The 17,812-nt window shown below is 27.6% G+C and overlaps 1 protein-coding gene across 2 annotated transcripts in view; it reads left to right on the top strand.

Moving 5' to 3' along the window:
- The first annotated feature begins 1,606 nt into the window (after positions 1-1,606).
- The window catches only part of SLO2 (slowpoke 2), a 103,392-nt gene continuing 87,186 nt past the window's right edge, over positions 1,607-17,812 (top strand). Inside the window, exon 1 of one of the 2 annotated variants that reach the window (XM_015327841.2) lies at positions 1,607-4,941. In XM_015327841.2, the coding sequence (XP_015183327.2) occupies positions 4,379-4,941 (563 nt within the window). In that variant the 5' untranslated portion in view covers positions 1,607-4,378. The remainder of the gene's footprint in view (positions 4,942-17,812) is intronic. The other variant, XM_015327844.2, reaches the window with a different exon arrangement.

The following is a 17,812-nucleotide window of genomic DNA, read 5'->3' as shown; positions in this document are numbered from 1 at the left end:
CAAAATACGAATGAAATATTCACGATAGAGGAAGAAAAAAAAAGGAATTTAAGCTTTTTCCTACGCATTATTTTCAATTGGATTATTATTTTATTCGTAATGCCTACTTTTCGAAACATTGTTCGTAATAATTCATGGGAATAATTGATAATTGATAATTGATAATTCAAAATTGAATTCAAAAAAAGGATAGGGAGAATACCATTTGTGGTTGGATTCATTAGGCGAATTATTTCGTATTGTTTTAGAATAAAAAATGTAAATAATATTAATTGTTAATGAGTACGATTTAAAAAAAAAAACAAATTATTAAAATATAAATTCATTATAAAAAATCAAACAATGTTAGATACATTTATACTTAATTATTAAAAATAATGATAATTATATAATAATAATTATATATTATAAATAATATAAATTAATATAAATATTATTTATAATATAAGTTATTATAAATAATAATAATTATATAAAATACAATATAAAAAAACAAAAAATAAATAAAATATAAATTCATTATTCAAACAATGTTAGATACATTTATACTTAATTATTAAAAATAATTATAATTTTATAATAATAATTACATTATTATATATATTAAATTATATAATTAAATATTAATATATTAAAGATAATTCAACATGTGATTACATTATCATAATGAATCAAATTCATTCAAATGGTATTCGTATTTATTTGAGAATAAGAGGTCAAAGTTTTTTATACCTTCGATTCGAAAACCACCTAGTTGATGGTTCAAACTGATCGTGTTACAAGAAATAAGAAAAATGTCATGATCCTCCTTTACTTGGGATGATTTTATCTCTCAATAGTTCGGATATTTTCAGATATGATTGATCAAATTGGGTAACTTTAAGCGCTATTCCTAGATTTCTAAAGCGCAAGCTCACCAACCGAGTTTCCGTTTGCACTGCATAGAATCGATGATACATTTCAGCCATCCATTCATCTCGTGAGCTTCATGTAACATTACGTTATCTGATAGAGTATCTTAAAAGACATCATCAATTTATTGAAATATACAAATAATTTACAAACATTTATTATCATATTATAAATCAATTATACATGTAACAGAATAGACAAATTTTGTCCCCTTTTCACTTAAGAATAAAAGAAACAAATCACATTAATTTTCAGCTGGGGTAGGGGGTGGAAAAAAAATGATCAACGATTGTATTCGCAAATTGAGATTAGAAATATACAAGTATGAAGGTACAAGTATGAAATATATAGGTATGAAGGTGTATATAAGAAGAAGAAAAACAATAACCTGAAAAGGGATGGCTTTTATTCGTTTCCGTGGCGCAATCGCCTTGACAACGGCGGCGCCACGTGCAATATAAGTGGATGCAAGTGTGCGTGATGATCTTACGTTAGTGTGAGTTTGTTAGGTGAGATAGAAAGATAGTCAGAGATAGCTATATACATATATATAACGATAGAAAGAGAGAAGGATCTCTTGGTAAGAAGAAAAAAGAGAGCAAAATGAAGGGTAGGGAAGGGAGGAGAAGGGTAGGGTAGATGAGAATGGTAGGAGGGGTGGTGTGCGCGGGAGACGAGATTCAACCACGAGAGAAAAGCTCTACAATGTACCGCAGTACGGGACAGCGAGTCAGACAACTCTCGTGGTAGTGTTGGTGGTGGTTTTGTTGGTGGTATTGGTGTTGGTGGTATGAGAAAAGCAAGCAGCCATCTAGGAACACGACTTATTATTGGTCAAAATTTTCACACACTCGAGGAAAAGAACAAACAACGTCTTTTTTTTAGTGCATAATAATTGTTTTTTTTTTTTTTTTTTGGTAGGGCCAAAACGTTAGAATCGAATTCGGCCATTTCCAAATACCTTCAGTCAATTGGAAATCAATTGAGTACTTTTATTTCCTTGTTCACGAAATTATATATACTCTCACTCTCCCTTATTTCCTCCCTTTCTACTCCTATCACCCTTTCTCTTTGTATTTTCGTGTGAATTTCACTGTCAAAGTATTCGGCGTTGTTTCGATCCAAAGCTTTTAGCTGGCTTCCGCCCTTTACCTATCTCGTGACTGTGAGTGTTTTAGAAGGAAGAATTCCTTTTCTTATCATAGTTCTAATGACGAAAGGGACGAATGACACTTAGGGAGAGAAGATATTAACTTGAGTACCCTATATTAGGTTAATCGAAAGAATAATATAATATTATTTATAAAATTTACTTTTATTTTCTTATTACGTGTCTCATCCTATGAGAATTATTTTTCTTGATTAATCGATCAGAAATGTAGAAATGAAGGGTTTTTTTTGTACAATCAGTTTGGAGTATAAATCGTCAAATGATTTTTATTCGTAATGCAGTGACACAGAAAAAAAGAATCAAGGCACGCTGTTAACTGGGACATCTTCATATACCTAATACACACACACACACACATATATATAGATATATAGAGCAAACCTTTTTTCAAATCAGCATTGATCGTTGTGAATTATTGTTGATACTATTAATAACATTACTATCAATTGTTGTTATTATTATTACTATTATTATTCAGGGAAAGTAATTAAAGTCAGTTTGTGGGAGTCAAATGGTTAGGGTGGGACGTTGAGCATGCCCACGGCTCAAGTATGAATGAACGTTTTCAAGTAACGTGGTGGTAGTGGTGGTGGTAGTAGTAGTAGTGATCTGCGTAAGAATCAAATCGCGTGAGCGTGCGTGTAGCAAAAAAAAAAATGTGTTAGCAGCAAACATTGGTGTTGCATCCATGTTATCGGAGAAGTTAAGTATAATTTATAGTTGTTAAAGTACGGTAAGAACGTCGAAAGTAGTTTTTGCTACCGGTTGACCGTGACCTTCACTCTTTTCTCTTACTCCCACAAGCAAAGCATTTTATGACGTATCCAGGTCAGTCGTGGAAAACTACGAAGCGAATTACTCGTTTTCTCTCAGTTTTCTCGTTGTTGACGTATCGTGCGGATCGTTGAAAAAAAAAATAAAAAAGAAAACCGGAGTAAGATCATCAATTTTTTGAGGCAAGTAATCAGTAAATTTTGTATTTCTGAACCGCCATGATCCCCTTTACAAAATGATCTCTATAATAGTGTTTAGAAGTGGTATGTACGTGCGCGCGCGTACAACCAACACACCACATTGTTCCTAGTCATCCAAAAAAGAAACACGCGCGAATTTTAATAGGAACCTGATGATAACGTTGAATAACAAATATTTTTCTAATCTTTGATAGATCCGAACGTGTTGGTGACAAGTTGTGAATATATTTCTCGAGAATAAATGATTTGAAAAAAAAAAAAGAAATGAAAAGTTGTTTAAACGTTCGATATTAATAATAGGATTTTTGTAGATAAATTATTTAACGCGTATATGTCAGCTGTTGCAAGATAATCTACTCGTTTTTTTAATAATTGCGCAAGATTTGTTAACAACTCTAATTGTTTTTATTATTAATCAAAGTATTTAATGTTAAATTGTTCAAACATTTTGCATACTTTCTTACAAAATAGTTACAATGTTAAATCTAGTTAATATTGAAGATAGTTATTGTTGAATTAGGGCATCGTGGTGTGTTAGTTTGTTACGTGCCCATTATATAAAATATTCTTGTTGAAAAAAAAAAATCGTATTTGAGTTTAAAAAGTTTGTAAAATCCAAGGAACGAGGGTTTGAAATTTGATGTCGACTTTTACACGTCTTTTCAGTAAACGTAAGAAGAAATTCGATTGGATAGTTTTAACACGTACGAGATTATTATTCAGATTGTAAAAGGATTTCATGAATGTGTTAAAAGCTTCAATAATTTTTTTTTTTTTTAAACGAACGGAAGAAAAATAAAAATCAACGAGACACATTAATAATACTTTAAATATAGTTTTACCTTTATACGTAGTAAGTATAATAAATATAAATGAGATAGAGTTAGCACCTTATTTCTCGGTTTATCTCGTGCGAATGATCGATCAGAGTTATTTCAACAAATTGAAAATTTCCTTGTTAGGAGGGGTAGTAGGTATAAATCTAATTTTTATGCAAATTGGAATAGAACGAATGTGAGTTAGGTGAAAAGGAATAATACGTCATTGTCACTCGTTCTTTTTACCCTCTCGTTCTATCATTCGAAAACTATTTTCTTAAACACTATTCTAAAAATAGAAATATTCTAAGAAAAAAGATAAGAAATAAAGAAACAAATAAGATAATACAAGTAAAAAAAAATCGCGATAAAACGTAAAGATAAAAAAGTAGAAAAGGGGTAGGAAAAGCAAGTACTCGGTGAAAAAAAGAAAAAAAAAGCTCGAAGTTCCGAGGGAGTTTCATCATGAAAGGAAGCGCTACGTGCGATCGATGCAGTAATCGATGCCAGGATCAAAGAACAAATTGGATAAACATAAGAGAGGACCGCCTAAGATCGAGATATCTGTCACGGGGTTATCGAACGAGGAGAGCAAAGTGAAATTAACGAGAAAAATTGATAAAAATCAAAATCAAAATCAAAATCAAAATCAAAATCAAAATAAAGATGACGAGGAAACGTTTAGATCGAACAGATCTTTTTCTAACGAATCAAAGATAGGACAAATAATTGGTTTATTGAGGAAACGTAAAAAGCCTCGGGACCCGCTTCCGGGTGCTAACGCGTCATCGACGGTACCCTTGCTCGAAATGGGAGCCCGTGGATGGGATTATGAAGCTTTACCAGAATTGCATACTTCAACCGCGGTTACGCCAACTTCGACACCACCTAATGCTCAACAAAAAACTCACTCCCCTAAGGTTTATTTTCAAACCGATAATTTGGCCTCTACGAGAAGACGAAGTAGTTCGAGATTAATCGTACCCCAGACGTCATGCAGAAGAAGAAGTCGAAGTATGAGTGCTTGGAGCGATTTATCTAGGTCATCTTTCAGATTGGACGAAAGGTATATTATTATATTTATAATAATTATTTGTCGATAATTATTACATTATTTTATTTAAATTTTTATATCGTAATTAGTATATATATATATTAAATTAAATACGTTTAATTTAATTTATATTTAATTTAATTTAAATTTAATAAACTATATATATATTTTATAATTATATTGCGTGCAATAGAACAATGTACATATTTTTTTTTTATTATTATTTTTTTTTATGGAATTTTGTTTTTTCATCGTCAGGTATCCTATCGTTATTTTGCAAAAAATAAATATTACAGATCAAGAGAGTCCTTGTCTTTCTATCTTTTTTTTTCTTGTTAAATGTATATGACTTGTTAATATTATTAATGAGTTTATCTTATAAGAGAAATAAATATTTATTAAATGTTCGCTAGATAATCTGCATTATGAAAATGTACAAGTATCATTGTGCATTTTTTTTTTTTAATTAATTAATATTTCAGAATGTTTTATAAATCAATCTTTTAAATTACTTTTTCGTAATTATAATTCCAGTATATATATAGTATTTATCATATTTTAATTTCAATCGTGCAATAACTTTTCAGTAAACAAGTAATTTCAGTAAAGAAGAAATAAATAGATAATTATAATTAACTTCTAGCATATTTTATAATTAATTGCAACGATTTTTCCACCCTTCATACTACTTTCTAAATTACTTTCGTAACAGAAGGTGAGATAATTCAATGTTAAGAGTTAGTTAAATACAAGAAAGATACTCTTCTATACTCTTGTGCATATTATTTTTACGATTAATAGCAAGTGAAAATTAAAAGTATTTTATCTTGTTAAAATTTAAATAAGAAAATTTATTTTAGATAAGCTTTTTAATACTTGATAAAGAATTTTTGTTATCCTGTAAAAGAAGCTATTACTTTAAGAACATTGAATTCATTTCATTTAGGATTACATTCATCTCTCCCTTTTACTATGACGTAAAACATTTTCCTTTTTTTTGTAAATATCAGTATGTATAACATTTCAATCGTAAACTCGAGTAGACTTCTTTTGAAAAGGAAACCTTGACATTCATTTCTTCCTTTGAAAAAATATGTACCGCAATGATGCACTATACTAAATATATATGTATGTCTATGTGTAATAAACGTGTACTATTTTACAGAAGTCGGAGATAAGTTGAATCGATTGTAATAACTCACTTTATCATCGTTATGTTCGTGAAAATAATAGTACAAAGAGAAGAAATAATAAATTAACTTGAAAAGACAAAAAAATAGAAAACGTGGATCTATTAAAAAGTCCTTGGGATTCATAGACGTGACTGTCAATATATTATTTTAAAATGCATACACATACATATAAATTTTGTATTATGACCATATTCAAACTGAAGAACACAAGATGAGACAGATTTTTGGGTGGTATACTTAATACTTATATTAATGGGGGTGTATCGGATCTCGTATTATCGGTTGACCTACTTTATTAGATTGGAATAGGCTATTTCGAACTATTAAAGTTTTATCTACATTTTTTATTTTTTTTTTATTTCGTGTATTTAATCTATTAAATCTAACGTCAAACAGAATTTTTACTTTCATTTTAAAATGTGCCAATAATTATGAACCAAAAAATTTATACAAATGTATATTTTATAATTATTTATGAAATTTATTATTCCAATTATCGATAACAAATAATACTAAAATTATATTCAAACTTGTATCTATTTATCTATTTAAATTATACTCATATTAATTTACATTTATTTTAAGTATGAAATATATTCTCTGTTAGGATTACAATTACCAGTCGTAAAATGAAATTCTATTGTTTTAATAAGGTGCAATCGTATTTATTATACGTCTTGTAATTAATTTATAAATTAAATATTCGTATAACGTAACAGAGAAAGAGAGAGAGAGAGAGAGAGAGAGAGGATTTTAATTATCGAGAAAAAGATTATAATTTATAAAAATCCTGTGTATTTTATTTATTTCAGGTAAGTGGCAAATCGTAATAAGCGGATTACGTTAAGTACCTGTCCACGTGAGTACACTTTTTTTATTCTGAACATTCAATTATACGAAAGATAATGGAGTTGATTATAAAAAAAAAATAAAATTAATTTTGCGCTTACATTTTATTTGATGTAAAAAGTGTAGACACCATTAAAAAAAAAAGCTGTAAAATGCAGTGAAGCACTCAAGGTTTTATAGATTTATAATATATATTTTTATTTTTATAGCGTCTAGTTTCTTAAGAAATGGAAGAAAGTTGTTTTACATTGAATATAATGCAAGAATAAAGTGTGTGCGTGTTTTTCAAATAAATTGTAACTCGTCATTCGCATTTTCCAAGTAAAAACGTTGTGAGTACATTTCCATACAACGTGAAACTACTAAAAGTAAAATATATTTTACATTTTACGAAAAGTATATAAAAAAAAAAAAAATAAGAAAACATCTCAGGAAATTATCTTGTCAATAACTTGCATCTCGTACAGAAGATAAACATGCATTTTGGCGATGTATCAAAAAAAAAAAAAAAAAAAAAAAAACCATTTTAAGTTACCATCGTTCGCATAATTTATCATCACGTATCATTTTCATAATTCTTCGATAAACGATGAAACTGATATCTCGTTGAAATTTAATTCTACAAAGTTTGGATGCACGTGTTACATAAATGTTTATCTCGATAATTGAAAATAAAGATAACCGGTTAAACTAACATTAATTTTCTATTTCACGTATTCTATTTAAATCGTAAAATGTCGATAACAAAATCAAGAAATTCCTTCTTTTTTTCTTTTTTTTTGCAATAAAGAAGAAGAGGTAAAATGTATAATACTTTATCTACTTTTTCCAAACTTTCTTTCTTTTCTTTTCTGCTTTTTTTCTTTGTACTGTCCCGAATATATCAAATAAAATAAAATAAAATAAAAATTCAATATAGTTAAGATAAGTTTGGAACGAGGTTTTCTAACATATGTTAGAGTAACATCAATCTATTAGAAAAGTTTATTCGAAAATAAAGTTAGTTTGATAAACTCGTGAATATAATTTCATGGTTTGTTAACATTTTCACGTCAATGCGTATTATATTGTAGATCGATAAATACAATACTCAATTTTTAACTAGTTTCAATTTTGCTTTATATAAAATATGCTTTTGTTTAACATAAAATACAGGAACAATTGATTTAAGGTTTAATCAAAGTTTTACAACACGAATCTAATATTCTTATTTTATTTTCTTTATTTTTTACCATAAGTTTGATCGATAATTTAAAAATTCTTGCCGACGAAACCTTTGCTTTTTCTTATTATCATTTTTATATTATATATAACCAGGAACTTTTTTACGCTTAATGATTTACTTTATGAAGCAAAGGATTAAGTATTCTCTTTACGTAAATGTGCGCATCGCGCTTTGGCCTGATTTAAAAAAAAAAATAATAATAAAGGAAGAAGAAAAAAAGTAACTATCTATATCGTTTAAGAAAAGATTATCGATTGGTATGATAATGGACTAACGAGTATACTAATTAACGAAGACCTAGTTCGTCAGTACAAAAGGTAGAACATCGTCATTACGAATACTTAGCTGTAATTTTACTCTAATTATGATCATGATCCATCGTCAATTAGTATACTTTATATAACATTTTATTAATGTAAGGAAACTTTGTTTTAAACAATCTAAGTACTTTTGCAAATTAAACATTTAAGTCACATATTTTATTAGGTTTAAAATTGTGATGTAAAATTTCTGGTATAAAACCATTTGTTAAAGTTTATTTTTGAATTATTATAACATTACGCGCCTGTAAATATTTATCAACAGTTGGGAATTCTAATTTTCTTTTGACACTTTGTACGTGTACGATATAAATCATTTTCGTTCGAAGAAATTTAGCGATGACATTTTATCTCCGTTGGTAAGGTAGAGTTGATAACAGGTTTCTCACGAAACATGGCTTTTTTCCTTAGTTCAAGGTGTCCCATTTGGTGATAAAAGCTTTACTTTTCTTACGTTCTGTTTTACCGACCATGCTGATAAAACTTTCGAATGCTTTCGTTTAACTTCTCATAGATGTTCGGCTAAAAAAAGCTTCCTACTTGAAAAGTCACTAGGATGATTATTTATCAAATTTTTTAACTTTCATTACTAATTTTATATTTATTTTTAATTGTATTATTTATTATTTATTATATTCGTAATTATAATTATTATTTGAGCTAATACCAAAAGCTCATTTCTCCATATGGTTATTCAAATTTTTTAATTCTTTTTAAATCAGTGAGAAATCTCATTTTAATTACCAAGCTTGGAAAATAATAAAAAACCAACAGAGAGAAATTATAACCCTCAATTATATTTAATTTGACAATACGTAAAAAGCTCGTTAGTTTGATAAATCAACTTGTTCAGATATATTGGAGAGATTAATGGAGGGTAATATTTTTGGACGATGATAAAAACGTGTTTATGCATTAAAATATCGATTGCTTTAAAACGTTTTTTATTACTACGAAAGGTAGTCAAGAGATTATACCATATTCAAAGCTTAAACTCTTTTATTGTGTCATCTAATAACCATTGAAAAAAAAAAAATTAAACATCTGACAATTTCAATTTTTTTACGAAAGCAAATAATATTTTTTATTGTATTATTAAACGATAAATAAAAAGAAAATATGCTGTAGTTTTAAATACTTCTTTATTGCAACAGTTTATTCAAAGTTACGTCACGTACTACCTGTTACATAAATAAACCATTGAAATTGTTTATACATTAACATTAGAAAATTATTGAATTAAGTAGGCGGATTTATTTATACTATAAGCTATTCACAAATTTCTAAAGTGACATTGCTTACTCACTGCATATCAATTCATTTGTAATGACAAAACATTATCAAATTAAAGTCTTTTAATGTAGTTTCATTCATAATTGAAGTGAAATAGAGGTAGACATATCCGTCGGTAATGAGGAAGGAAATGAGAAAGAAGATCATTAAAATCCTTTCTACGCCTACTGAAAAGTCATTGGGTGGATAAAAATACTCAGAAATGACATATAAATTAAGGGTTGGTTATTTGATATTTCAAAATATCAAAAGTACTTGAAAAAAAGATTTTATTTGATATATGTTTCTTTTCTTTTTTTTTTTTTTTGATACTTGCAAGTGACATGAAATGTTGTTTGATGGTTCTTCATAAAAAAAAAAAAAGATCCAATACCCATAGGGTTTAACCATTTCAGTATACAAAATCTTACATAATATTTTCTATAATACTTTGGATGAATGAACGATCGAAATTTCATTTTTTTTTTTCAATATACTTTGATAACTTATGACGTGTCATATAAAAATTTGCCGTGTCATGTCACCTATAAAAAAAAGAAGGGATGATAGTTTCTATGGGGATTTCTTATAAATGATTGTATATTTTAAAAATGTATTTTTTTCGTGCATATTCTTTAAAATACATTCGAATTAAAATAGAAGTTCGTTAAGCAGTTTTAATTCGCAACGAGTAATCACGTTAGTAATTTATAATTAATATTACGTGACGATATAAAAAATAAAAGAGAGGGAGAGAAAATTATAATTTGATAATAAATAATGAAAAATATGATACGAAAAATCGTGTTACACGTTATGATGATACATATTAATTATGTAAGAAGTGGAAAATGTAAACAACACTTGAATTCATTGCATTCATTATTCAATATTTTTTTCTCTTTTTTTTTCTACTAATCCGATTAATTTTATTCCTACCTGTATGATCTACCTGTATGAAGGTTTGAATTCACGTAGAAAAATTGTGAATAATTATTTTTGTAAATTCGATAGAAAAGTAAAACATTGGAAATGTTTAATAATTATTATTTAACTTTAGGATACTTTTAGTAATAACAATTATGTTCGTGAAAATAATGGTAAAAAGAGAAGAAATAATAAATTAATTTGAAAAGAAAAAAAAATAGAAAACGTGGATCTATTAAAAAGTCCTTGGGATTCATAGACGTGACTGTCAATATGTTATTTTAAAATGCATACACATAAATATAATTTTTGTAATATGACTATATTCAAACTGAATTAGAACTATTCAAACTGAATTAGAATTATTTTTGTAAATTCGATAGAAAATTAAAACATTGAAAATGATTAATAATTATTATTTAACTTTAGGATACTTTTAGTAATAACAAAAGTCTTTAATTTTCCAGCTTAAACTTTGTGACATTGATTTTGAATTTCTCTATGTTAAACGTTGACAAATTTCCGTAGTTTGTTAAATTTAAGTTTACTATCTTTTCTCCTCCCTCGTTCATTTCCCACTTAACGAAGTTTATTTCTTACCTTAACTGATCGAAATGATCGTTTGATAAGAGAAACGATCTAACCGAACGAAGGGTTTGTTTCTTACCACCGACTATTAAATTAAACCAAGTAGAATGAAATTAAATGATGAAAATGATGAATTAGTTTTAAATTTGAGATTCGAATTTGCTTCTTGTAAAATTTCTCTCAATACTTTTCTTTATTTCTTTTTAAATTGAATTGCTTTAAAAAAAAAAAAAAAACTCGCAATTTATATCATCGATAAAATGTTAAACGTAATATTTTTCCATTAAATGAATATTTTTTCTTTTATATAGATCATAAATATTAACATTCGATGAAACGATTCGAATAGAATATTTGAATATTTGATTTTTTTTTTTCATTTTAACTTAGGTACGAGACGTACCTATAGGACAGAAAATCAATTCCCTATACTTCTTTTTCTTTTTTTTTCTTTTGTAAATCGTCTTCTCGGGCAATACGATTTATTATCTTCTTCACGATATGACCGTATTTCGCGACGACCCTGTCGAACCTTTGGGGAATAAAGAATAAAACAAAAAAAAAGGGAAAAGTACGTGAAAAGGTTTTCGTTACGAAGACTTTCAAGTAGTTCGAAAATTCTGATCTTAACGTAAGAGAAAGAAAAAAAAGAAGAAAAAAGGTTCGTAGCAATTTGACAAAAGCTCGGATTGATTACAAATCGTTAAGGAGAACGAATCGTGTCGTGAATTCGATGATTGGAAATAAAAAAAACTAAGAAAAAAATAAAAATGTAGGATTATCTGGTAGTAGTAATAGATCGAACAAATCGAATTGCACAAAGCGTACGTCCTTATCGTATTTGAATTATGTTTTCAGAACCACTTTCTTGAATCTGGTTAACCGTTTGTTGAATGTTTGACCAAATAATGCAATCAAGCGGAAATGTAAGAGTTAGAAGGAGAAAAAGATGTCTTGCATACATGTAGTATACCTTTTTAAAACTATTTCGTTAGACGATGGTGGTGAAAAAAAGGGTTGAGGTGGGATTTGAGAAAAGCATAAAGGCAACAAAAGGAAAAAGTAGGTCGAGTTTTCCGAGCATACTTATGAATTTTAAGCGTAAGTATATATTTGCAATGAACGAGTTACATCATCATTATCGTACACGTTTTTACTTATTTCTGTGATTAAATTTAAAAAAAAAAAAAAAAGGTTTTGTAACCCTTTTTTCTACCATATATTAGAACAATATTTTTTAACGAATGTTTCATATTTAACAACGTACGTGATGCAATAAAAACTTTTTTTTCTTTTTTTGATGAATATTATTTTTTTATTATATAAATATAAATATTTTATTATTATTATGTTATCGTCTATTTAAAGTAATGGAAATACTTCGCGAATTATTTTTTTTTGAGGGGAATTTTTTTTATCTTAGAAGAATTCCTTTTTTTCCAAGAAAATATGTTCATTTTTTTCTGATGAATATTTTTTTATTGTATAAAATATATTAATATTTTATTATTATTATTATTATTATTATTATTATTATTATTATTATTATTATTATTATTATTATTATTATTATTATTATGTTATCGTTTATGTAAACTGATGTAAATACTTCGCGAATTATTTTTCTTTTTTGTGTGTTTCTGTTTATTTTAGAAGAATTTATTTTTTTTTCCAAGAAAATATGTTCAATTTCAAAAAGAAAAGTATTTTACGCAAAGGTCATATTTGCTATATCGAAGATGATTCTTTTTTAAAGATAAGCTTATTTTTTTGCAAAATAAAAATACATCTAAAAGATATAGAACCAGAATCGAAGAAAAAATTCAAAAATTCCGAAATGGTGGTTGTGGTTACGATGAAAAATCCAACGCAAAAGTTATTTTTCTCTTCCTCTCTTTTTCGTGTAAATAAATAAAAACCGAACGTAAGAAAAATTTTGTTTCGCAAGTTATTTCCGTAACTGAAATCTCTTTAAGAAAGTCGAGTGGAAACGATTAGGTGTAGGTATCTCTCACTCTTTTTCCTTCAAGTTTTATATTTCCTCTTTTCGTTAGTTACTTTTGACAAATATCGCGACACGACTTATTTCACATCGAATAAATTTCTCTTTTTCGAAATTTACTTTTACTTCGTCTCCTTTAAGCATTGAAAAAGTTACCTAGACGAAAACAAGGATAAACGAGAATGACGTAAGTTTGATTTCTGATAGATTAAAAAATTAAATGAAACCCCAGTATCGATAAAACCTTGTGAGAAATTGATCGAAGTAACTTGTAAATTTGATTTAGAAAATTTTTCATCGAATGAGAAAGAAGATCCTTTTGATCGATATTTTTAACAACAACAACAAATAAATGTCACTTAAATATGATTGAATATCTTACAAATCAAACCATAAAATTTAGAATCTACATTTCTACCATATGAAGTCATAAAAAAGAAAGAAGAAGAAGAAAAAAAAAACAAAAAAAAAAGAATTGTAATTCAAAAGAAACCCAAGGAAAATAACCAAAAAATAAGAGAAAAAACCGAAAGTTTACTTTCCTATCTACGGTTTTCCCTTTTTCTCGATTCACGTGAGGGGGTGGGAGTAGAGGTTGGTTCTGGAATTAATCTTGAGAATAGTACGATGGGTTATACGCGATCGTTTTTCATGATAGTACTTTTGGGTCGGGACGTTTGGCAAATCTCAAAAACGGTACAACCTTGTACAAACAAAGATAAAAAAGAAACGCACCCGTGATGTTATTGGAAAAGTGGAACGAGTTAAAAAAGAAATAAAGAAATAACAAAATCAAGAAAAGAAAAGAAAAAGGGTCTTTGACGAGTTAAGTTACTTGGGTATCCAGTTAGAAAGTTGCTAAGAAATTGTAAAGATGGGGTAGAAAAAGAAAAGAAGTAGAAAGAAATTGAGTTGAGGTTGAAGTGGAGGTAGAATCGGTTGAAGAAATCATTGGATTGTTTATGAGTATCGAATGATACTGTTATCTAAGAAACCAAGTGATCAAAATGAGAGAGTGTGAGAAAGTGAGAATGAAAAATAGAAGGATAAAAATAAAAAATAAAAAAAAATGTTGTTAGACGATCCTCTGCAAGAGTTTGCTACGAGGTTTGAGAATTTGATAGGTGAAGTGAAGAGATTGTTGGTGTAGGGTTGGTGGTGGTAGTATAAGGGATGATACGTAGGTGAATCTCTCTCTCTCTCTTGAATCTTGTTCGGTTTGTTCGCGTTTGTTGGCAGCGCGGGAGAGGCGTTGCTGGCGTCGAAGCCTTCGGGATGGCAGTTGCCTACGAACCGTCGTACGGTTGAGACCCCACCTGGTTAACTACACTAGGGTCTCATTCGTGTTTCGCGTAACTCGACGCCATCTATTATTATTATTATTATTATTATCATTATCATTATTATTATTATTATTATTGTACCTCGTGTCACGTAGAAACAATTTAAACTTTTTTTTATTTTTTTTTTTGTTGAGTTTTTCCTTTTATTTCATAGCACCGGCATATATTTTTTTTTTAAATTATAATCCAACTGTCGCAAATTTTTATTGGTTGAATCTTTCAAAGATTCTTATCAACAAATTATCATTTTTTACATTGAATTTATTTTTGGTTTGAATCATTTTTTTCGACCCCAATTCCGGAGAGTTTCCTCCTTGTTTTTCGAGATCAAATTATATTAATCATTTGTTAATTAATTTTCCTTCATATCTTTTCTTTCAATCATTTGGTCTATTTTTTTATTATCAAATTTAATTGACCATAGATTTCGTAATAATAATAATTATTCGTGTAATATAGAAAAAGAAAAGAAAAAGGAATACAAAAATATAAGAAATAAATTTTTCTCGAGTAATTAAGGTACCGAGGATTAAGTTATATTAAAAAGGGTGAGGGTGGAGTGAGGGATTGATGAAGTTAATTAAGATAGTCAAAAGGGATTCTTGTTAAAATATGGTTTCTTTGAGAGAATCTTTCACGTTCCGTGTTATATGTTATAAAAGCTCAAAAGTGGCGCCATCTTGGATGGCTTGCATCCCTTTTCATTCCTCTTGGTCATCTATGATTAGGAAACATTGACTAGGTTGACTAATGAGCAAGGAATACTGTCGGAGAAAACGGAAAAGGGATAAAAAGGACATTTCGTTTGGCAGAAGAGGGTAACGTTGTTAAAAAAACAAAAAACCAGAAAAAAAGGAAACAAAAAACACACAGGAGACCCGCGAATATCTTATTTTTCATTTATAACTCACTAATTTTGAGTTGATGACGATGAGTATAACGATGACTATGTTCAAAGATAATTATACTAATGCTATTGTATTTTTTTTAAACAAAGACCGGAGAGTTCTAATTTTGTATTGATAATTAGCTAGTTCATCAATTAACTATAATCTTCATTTATGCGTGTATGTATGTATGTATGTATGTATTTATAACGTGTTTATATTAATCGAGAATGAAAATATTTTCTTAAGTTATCAAGGAACTATTATACAACTTGTTTCACGTGGTAGCAAAAGCTTTATAACTTAACTTATATATCTATATATATATATAGTTAGATTAGATTTATATTATACATTGAAGGTATTTGAAACGAGAAGGGGTAGGGAATTGATTTATTAATGGAAATTAATTTTGCATCGTTAATATGCGATTAATTCCGCGACACTTATGTGAATCAACAGATTGCAACGTTGTTTTCAATGATTAACCAACGAATTAATCCTCCAAATCGGCCAACTATAATATTAACTACAATTTCATGTCATGTTAGTAATATTTTATTGACACTATATATATATTTATATATTTATATCTGTGTGATCACCAGACACACATATGTATATGTGTTTAAAGTTTATTTTTCGTTTGTTCCATTTATTTGTTCGCAGGAAATTGTTCGGAGCATTTAATAGATCGATCTGTCGGTTTTATTGCATGATGAGGGAGAGGGGGGAGGCAATTACTTGGACCAAAAAATATTCTACGATTGGATTTCTTTTTCACGTTATGGGATTATTGTCAAAAATTTCACGAATGTCATAATAACGACGATCCCGTTACGATTTTTCTTCTTCAATATTTCGTTTTTTTGCGCCTAGCGAGAATATATTTCTTTTTTGGTTTTTTTTTTTTTTTTTGTAATCGTGATAAATCATCGAGATGTTTATTTTTTTATCAGAAGAATATCGAGAGACGATAAATATGCGAAGAAAGATTTTTTATCTTTCATGTTTATTTTATCAAATGATATTATTTCAATTTAATCAGAGTTGAATAATTCAAATTCGCGAAGTATTTATTTTAATTTAATTGAAATGTTAACATTTCAATTATTAATTAATATTAGTAGTAATAAAGTTTATGTTTTCAATTTTTCTTTTTTTTTATATCGTAGATTTTCTATTTTTTTTCTCTCACCAATGTTTATTTTATAAAATGATTATTATTTATTTCAATTTAACAGGTTAATGCATTCGTGAAGTATTCATTTTAATTTAATTGAAATATTAACATTTCAGTTATTAATTAATATTAGTAGTAATAAAGCTAATGTTTTTAATTTTTCTTTTTTTTTACATCGTAGATTTTCTATTTTTTTTTTGCTCACCAATGTTTATTTTATAAAATGATTATTATATATTTCAATTTAATCAAGTTTATACATTCGTGAAGTATTCATTTTAATTAAATTGAAATATTAACATTTCAATTATTAATTAATATTAGTAATAATAAAGTTTATGATATAATTTTGTTTCTATTTTTCTTTTTACAGTATAAAATTAAAAGATAATAAATAAAAATGTTCCTTAAGACATATTAACATCATAAAACTACGATTTACCATTTAATTTACATAATTGTTACGCATCGAAAAGTACACGAGTAGTTGTTTATACATAAAATAAAATTTCTAGACTAGAAAATATGTTTTAATGCAACATTACGTGTATTATTTATTATTAGAGGTTTTATATTTCTTTTTTTCTTTTTTTATTTTTTTTTTCTTTATACACACAGTATAATAATGTCGATGCAATAATTTCTTTTTTTTTCTCTCGCATATTTATCCTGTCTCGTCATTTTTTTTTGAAAGATTTAAACGAATAATACTTTATTGTCTCGCTATAAGTTACGTTAATCCTTAGCACATTTTTAACGAATAAAAAATTCTTTAGAAGAAACGATCTAAAGGACACTAATAAAAAAAAAAATCCGTTATACGAGTGATGAAAGAAATTCAATGAGAGATCCTTTTGATGAAACCATTTTTTTCGTGCATTGTTGCAAATCCAGATGAAATGAAAAAAAAAAAAAATTAAAATGCTTTTTAATCGATTGTCCAATAGACGCAAGAGAATTTTCTTTTCTCTACTTTTATATTTTCCTTTTCAAATATTACAAACTGATTTTTCGATTGCATTATCAAAAGATATATTATTGAAACAAAGTAGACACAACCGACTGACTTATTGTCCGCCTACGTAATTCATTAT

Source organism: Polistes dominula, unplaced genomic scaffold (genome assembly GCF_049000335.1).
Source record: "Polistes dominula isolate Pdom_NZ unplaced genomic scaffold, Pdom_raw_medaka scaffold_35, whole genome shotgun sequence".
In the NCBI taxonomy this organism is placed as follows: Eukaryota; Metazoa; Arthropoda; class Insecta; order Hymenoptera; family Vespidae; genus Polistes; species Polistes dominula.
The sequence above is the reverse complement of the archived record's forward strand: the minus strand, read 5'-3'. Positions and strand labels throughout refer to the sequence as shown.